The sequence below is a fragment of the Cebus imitator genome, unplaced genomic scaffold (genome assembly GCF_001604975.1).
Source record: "Cebus imitator isolate Cc_AM_T3 unplaced genomic scaffold, Cebus_imitator-1.0 Scaffold181, whole genome shotgun sequence".
In the NCBI taxonomy this organism is placed as follows: domain Eukaryota; kingdom Metazoa; phylum Chordata; class Mammalia; order Primates; family Cebidae; genus Cebus; species Cebus imitator.
Window position 1 is genome coordinate 2,617,433 of NW_016107496.1, and position 7,150 is coordinate 2,624,582.

General features: G+C 41.1%; 1 protein-coding gene across 1 annotated transcript in view; it reads left to right on the forward strand.

The window, feature by feature from the left end:
* Positions 1-1,515, forward strand: part of DIP2B (disco interacting protein 2 homolog B) — a 275,455-nt gene extending 273,940 nt beyond the window's left edge. The window contains exon 36 of the mRNA XM_037744659.1: positions 570-1,515. Within this exon, the coding sequence (XP_037600587.1) occupies positions 570-822 (253 nt within the window). The 3' untranslated portion in view covers positions 823-1,515. The remainder of the gene's footprint in view (positions 1-569) is intronic.
* The last annotated feature ends 5,635 nt before the right edge of the window (positions 1,516-7,150 follow it).

Here is a 7,150-nt window from a genome sequence, read left to right on the forward strand (position 1 = left end):
AACTTGGTTCACTGCAACCCCTGCCTCCCAGGTTCAAATGATTCTCCTGCCTCAGCCTCCGAAGTAGCTGGGACTACAGGTGCCTGCCACCACGCCTGGCTAATTTTTGTATTTTTAGTAGAGATGGCATTTCGCCATGGCGGCCAGGCTGGTCTCGAACTCCAGACCTCAAGTGATCCACCCGTCTCAGCCTCCCACAGTGCTGAGATTATAGGCCTGAGCCACCGTGCCCAGCCCGATGAGTTTCAATTTCACTTTCAGACTCCCAGGAGATTCTGGATGACTCCTCAGCTGTGTTCACAGGGGCAGGGTGTCTCATATATACACACATATATATATATATATATATATTTTTTTTTTTTTTTTCACCAAAAAAAAATATATATAATTTTTCCCTCGGTCTTGTCAGGTAAAGTTAAGAGGTGTCATATATTGTAGACATGACTGCTGACCTTCTGGTTGGGATCGAGGGGAGAAGGCAGGGAAATGGGTGTAAGTCTGGGACAGATGGTATAAAAGATCACTGAAAAATGTAGCGACAAGTTAACGAACTGTCATTGAAATTGCAGTGCCGTGTTCACATGGACCAACTTGCTTGTGGTGGTTGTGGAACTGTGCGGCTCTGAACAGGAAGCCCTAGATCTGGTCCCATTAGTGACCAACGTGGTCCTGGAAGAGCATTACCTCATCGTTGGCGTCGTGGTTGTGGTGGACCCAGGTGTCATCCCGATCAACTCCAGAGGAGAGAAGCAGAGGATGCACCTCCGTGATAGCTTCCTAGCTGACCAGTTAGACCCCATCTATGTAGCTTATAACATGTAACAAGCCTTGCGGGGACTGCAAGGGGCCGTTCTGAAGAATTGCAAAGACAGAAGACCTGTGGCTAGGAGCAGGCTTTCAAACGATGTGAAATAAGCTGAGATGGCTACATGATATTCTTCATCTCATCCTGTGGGATTCTGCAATCATAAAACACACAGGAAAGGGGAATTCTGTGATGGCAAATGAAAAAAATGTTAACAGTTTGGTAGACATGTGCTTTGACATGGCGTGAGCAGCACGTTACTAAAGCAATTACATGCATGTTGCATTTTTTTCATCTGTTGTACATACTTGTATTTTTATCTAATACCGTTTTAGAATTTTGTAAGGGAATTAATGAATTCACATCAAAGGGGTAGTCTGAGTGATACAGTTCCCCACTCTGTACTGTATTTTGCCATTTTGCTGTAGCTAGATGTTCTGTGGGGTTTGTTAACATGGAACTACTCAGCTTTCTTTCAGTCACCCATAAGCAAATTAGATAACCCACTGAATATAAGAATTACGTTATATATATAATTCTTGACTGTAAAACATTTTGACCAGTGTTTTAAAACATGTAAATAAGAATACACATAATTCAGCTAGAAATTTGAAGAATTGGCTTGTATAGTTACAACAACCACAGTAGAAACATTTCAACTTTGAGAGAATTTCAATATTCTCTTAATGTTGTGTAATTGATTAGGTAACTAAAAAGCGCAAATTGTTTGCAGGTTTTGCTGCACATTGTTCTATGTCTTTGTTGGCTGGTGTATTTTATAAATTAAAGCTGCCTATGTTTGTTTTTAAAGCTCACATTCCCGGACTCAGCTTAAGCTTCTATGAATTCAGCCTGTTTCTAAAAGCTGAAAATCTCAATTTAAAAATCAAAATGCTGGCCGGGCGCGGTGGCTCAAGCCTGTAATCCCAGCACTTTGGGAGGCCGAGGTGGGTGGATCACGAGGTCAAGAGATCGAGACCATCCTGGTCAACACGGTGAAACCCCGTCTCTACTAAAAATACAAAAAATTAGCTGAGCATGGTGGCGCGTGCCTGTAATCCCAGCTCCTCAGGAGGCTGAGGCAGGAGAATTGCCTGAACCCAGGAGGCGGAGGTTGCAGTGAGCCGAGATCGCGCCATTGCACTCCAGCCTGGGTAACATGAGTGAAACTCCGTCTCAAAAAAAATAAAATAAAATAAAAAAATAAAAATAAAAATCAAAATGCTAACACAAAGCTAAGATTCATCAGAGCCTACTCTATTCTAAGGAACCACAATAACTGACTCTGGCCCCAGTGTTAAAATGATCTTTCAAAATTAGAGTGACTATGTAAGAATTTAGGATTTCCTCTTTTCTAGGCCCATTGTAAACTGTGTCTACAGTTTATCCATATAACTTCTCTTTTCTGAAAACTGAAGAGTGTCCTCTGTTCTTCCAGTTTGTGAGGGCAGGGGGTTTAAAAACAAGAATGATAGGCCAGGAAGGCAGTGGGGATCCACTGTCACATGGAACTGTAAGGCCATGTAACTACACAAAACCAACCAATCTGGGTTGCCAAAGCAGCCAGGCTTATGCTGAAACCGGGGAAGTCTGACGTATGCAGGAAACTCTTTTGAAATAACTGTGGTGCCCAGGCCAAGCAGACTGAGACAGGACTGAGTTTGGCCTCTGGCCCGGTTTCCTTTCTTTGGTCTGATACTTCATATATTTGAATATAGTTGAATCTTATTATTTTTTTCTTAACAGAAATATTTTTAAAAATTAAAAAATACTCAAAAGTGAAAAGAGTTAACTTGTTAAAGCAGAATGGTTCTCTTTGACCCACTCTGGTCTATTGTGTAAATATTTATTTAGACTATTTTAATACTACATATTATTTACCCCACTGTAACATCATGTAAACTAAATATGTTTTTAAACAATTTTTAAGACTTGTAATTACCCTGAAAATAAGGTTTATAATGCAAAGACCAGCTCCTTTGCAGTGGCAGTGCTCTGGGCTGCCTTTACATGGTCTTGTGACTAAAAGCCACTTTGTAAGTCCCTTCACATAATCCTCTTTTCTTCCCCACTCCTCCTCCACAGAGGGCAGAGCTCAGGACATTTGCCAGTTCCAGATCTCTTTTTCAGCATTTCGATGGAATTAATTTACACGTGATGAGGGAAGTCCTAGGATGGACAGAAAAAAAGCACTTACATTGGGGCACACAGGAAATCCCAGTGTCTATAGATGGTTTGGTTTGCAGAGAACACAGCCTGATATTTGGAAATTAATTTTCTGAAAACTATTTTTAATGATTCACTAGACAAAGCAGGGGATCCTGAAGCTGATATAAATAAGTCCAGCTCTATAATCCCCAAGTTCTAAAAGTTATGGTTAGATGCTATTCCGTGGGTTGCTTTGATAATTCTTACTAACACAGATTAGGGTTTAAGCATCTAGAGATGCATTGTCCACTATAAATACTATAATGAGAGCCACATCTGTAATTTAAATTTTTCTAGTAACCACATTAAAAATTAAAAAGAAACCCATGGTATTAATTTTAATATCTTTTATTTAACCCAATAGCTCAACATTATCATTTCAACATGGGATCAATATAAAAATTATTAATGAGGTACTTTTTTTCATATTAGGCCTTTGAAATTCAGTGTGTATTAAACACATCTGAGTTCAAACCACTGCCATATTTCAAGTCTTTAGTCAAATGTGACTAGTGGCTACCATATTGGACAGTGCAGATCTATACTCATTCCTTCAAATATGTTACTCTGTTAATCTCAAAGTGTGGCCAACTCCCAGTTACTTAGAGGCTGATTATCTAGTTTTGTAGTTCCTCAGGCCTTGATTTATTTTTTGCTTTCTGCTTTATTGATCTTTTGCATGCCCCCTAAAGCCAGAATCTGCTCATGGAGGAAGGAAGGCTAAGAACTGTCCTTGAGGAGCTTCATCAGTAACTCTGGTAAAGCATCCTGTGGAGAGAGAGGAGAGCCCAGCCATTTGCTTAGATGGTGTTTGTGGGATCATCTGCAGATTTACAGTCTACTCTGTCACAGACTCGAGTAAGAAAATGTTCTCTTGATGACACAGCGCTCTTGCTCAGTCCACATTAAGTAACACCTTTGTGGTAGAACTGATTCTTAGGTAGGCCTGAAATGCCATTAACTAATAGAAACACAGCCTTTCCAATCCTCTGGAACATATTCTGTCTGGGTTTTTGTGTCTGTAGGAAAAAACTAAATAACAAGCCCCTGTCTCGGTTAAGAGAAATCTATTGGTCTGAAGGTTTCTGAACCTTTTTCTGGTTCTCAGCAGAAGTAACTGAAGTAGATCAGGAAGGGGCTGCCTCAGGAAAATTCCTAGACCCTAGGAATTCTTAGAGCTGTACTAATGCCATCTTCTGCATCAGTGAGACCCTGGGAAGGAGCAGCATGCTAATTGGCATCAGTGAATCCACAGTCTTTACTTCCTGCCTCATAAAGGGCTAGGTCTCCCCAGTACCAAGTCCTTTCCTCATGAAGTTGTGTTGCCTCAGGCTGTTTAGGGACCATTGCCTGTCTTGGTCATATGAGTGTGTCTCCTTTAGTCCCTGGGCAATGCTTGCATAATGCTTTTGTTGACTCAACAAGGGCCCGAGGCCTTAGGTTTTCTACTAAGGTCTCTGCCCCAGGCATGGTGCTCTATATCTTGGCCAAATAAATTATTTCCTTGAATATCCAGGAATCTTTTAGACTAAAGCAATGAGGAGTTACCACCTCATCCTCAAACTCCAACAAGATCTATGCCTTAGTGTTGTTTTTGTTGTTTGCTTTGATGTAAAAGCACGAGTATTTGGAGCAAAAAGCTGCAATACTCCAAATACACAATAGGCCTTTTCTTTATCATTCATATGACATTTCTGGTTTAGCTGTGTGTAGATGGGCCATGTTATTTGTCCAGAGGAAGAGACTGTAAAGATATAAGAATAATTTTTTAGTCCTAAGTGCGGTTTTGTTTACTTTCTGTCAAGATATTTACCCGTGTCAAATTCAAACTACAGTACTGTGTAATTATGTATAAAGTTTTTTTATTTATTTGAAGTTAGACTAGATATACATTTTTAAATTTAACATCTGGCTGGACAGTGTTCTATTAACTCATTGAATGTGTTTCCTTTGTCTTGTGTTAATAAATATTGATGCCTGGTACTGTTTAATCCTTCACACGTTGGGTGGAGGCTAGGGAATTCATAGATTTTAAATTTAACTTCAGATAGTAAAACCCAGTGATAGCTGGGATGGTCTAAGGAAAGTGAACACAGAGATCCCGGGTCAGTGCTATTAAAGGATACTAAGTCAGGGAATCATGGTATCTCTTTGAAAATTAAGGAGCCGGTTGTCAGGACTTTTCAAGGTAATAAATATAGTTTAGTTTTCTCCCACCCATACAGCATTTGGTAGTTTTATTTTTTAATTTTTTGAGACAAAGTCTCGCTCTGTCATCCAGGCTGGAGTGCGGTGGCACAGTCTTGGCTTACTGCAACCTCCGCTTCCTGGGTTCAAATGATTCTTGTGCCTCAGCTTCCTGAGTAGGTGAGATTACAGGCATGGGCCAACATGCCCAGTTAATTTTTGTATTTTTAGTAGAGACAGGGTTTTGTCATGTTGGCCAGGCTGGTACCAAACTCCTGACCTCAAGTGATCCACCCGCCTCGGCCTCCCAAAGTGCTAAGATTACAGGCGTGAGCCGTCTCACCCAGCTGTCATTTGATGGTTTTAAACTATTGATCATAAACTTGAATTTTTTTTTTTTTTGAGACAGGGTCTCAGTCACCTAGGCTGGAGTGCAGTGGTGTGATCTTTGCTCAATGCAATCTCTGCCTCCCACATTCAAGTGTTTTTCCCACCCTCAGCCTCCCTAGTAGGTGGGATTACAGGCTTGTGCCACCATGTCCAGCTAATTTTTATATTTTTGGTAAAGACAGGGTTTCACCATGTTGGCCAGGCTGGTCTTGAACTCATGACCTCAACTGATCTGCCTGCCTTAGCCTCCCAAAGTGCAGGGATTAATGGCGTGATCCGCCATACCTGGCCTAAACTTGAATTTTTTCTAATCTGTAATTAGGCTGGATTTTAGTTTTTCCTAAAATGATACTTCATTTGCTCTTCCAATTCCTAGTTTCAAGAAACCTGGTGGGAGCCCATCAAGTTGTGCCTGCTCTCAGACACTAAAACTGGTCCTTGAACTGCTCCAGGCTTTTCTAGCATCTGAGAACATTTTTTCATGTCACAGACATTTATGCCTACCCAGTAAGCACTATGATAAGAACTGAAGCCAGAGAGAGAAAAATACCAAGTCACTGCCCTCAAGGAGATAGATATAGGATAACAATCGCAATACAATACAAGGGTTAAGAACAGACATGGATTGTAAGAGCATTTAGGCGATGGTGAGGGATAGTGAGGAGTAACTGTGCAGGAGAAGGGAACCTCTGACCTGGATTTCAGAGGATGAGATAGCCAGATAAGATAGTGAGCAGGAAGGGGAGTTGCATATTCTGGGAATTAGAATTCATTATTGAGATTGCTGTGGTTTGAATGTATGTGTCTGCCCAAAATTCATATGTTGGATCTTAAGACCCAATGTGATAGCATTAAGAGTTGGGGCCTTTTGGGAATTAAGTTAAAGGAGCTGTGCCCTGGTGAATGGATTACTGCCCTTATAAAAGTACCAGAGAGACCTGGCTAGGCCCTTTTGCCTTTCTGCTCCTCCACCATGTGAGGCCATGGTGTTCATCCCCTCTAGAAGAAGCAGCATTTAAGATACCATCTTGGAAGCAGAGACCAGAGACTCACCAGACACTGAAACTGTTGACACCTTGATCTTGGACTTCTCAGCCTCCATAATCGTGAGTAGTAAATTTAAGCTGTTTATAATTATCCAGGCTCAGGTATTTCATTATAGCAGCACAAAAGGACTAAGATAAGGATGGAAGGTTTGAGGGGAGAAAAGTGAATGATAATTATGGAGGCTTGACCCAGGGACAGATCACTGAGGATCTTATATCATGCTAAGACTCTTGGACTTTTATCAAAGAAGCAAAGGAGAGTTAAGGAGGGATTTAAAGCAGGAGGATAACATGCTCAGATTTGCAACGTAGATTATTCTGGCAGTCATATAGTAAATAGATTGGGGCTGAGCATGGTGGCTCATGCCTGTAATCCCAGTGCTTTGGGAAGGCAAGGCAGAAGATCTCTTGAGCCCAGGATTTCAGGGCTGCAATGAGTTATGACTGCACCACTGCACTCCAGCCTGGGTGACAGCAAGACCATGTCTCTCAAGAAAAAAGGAAAAAAAAAAAA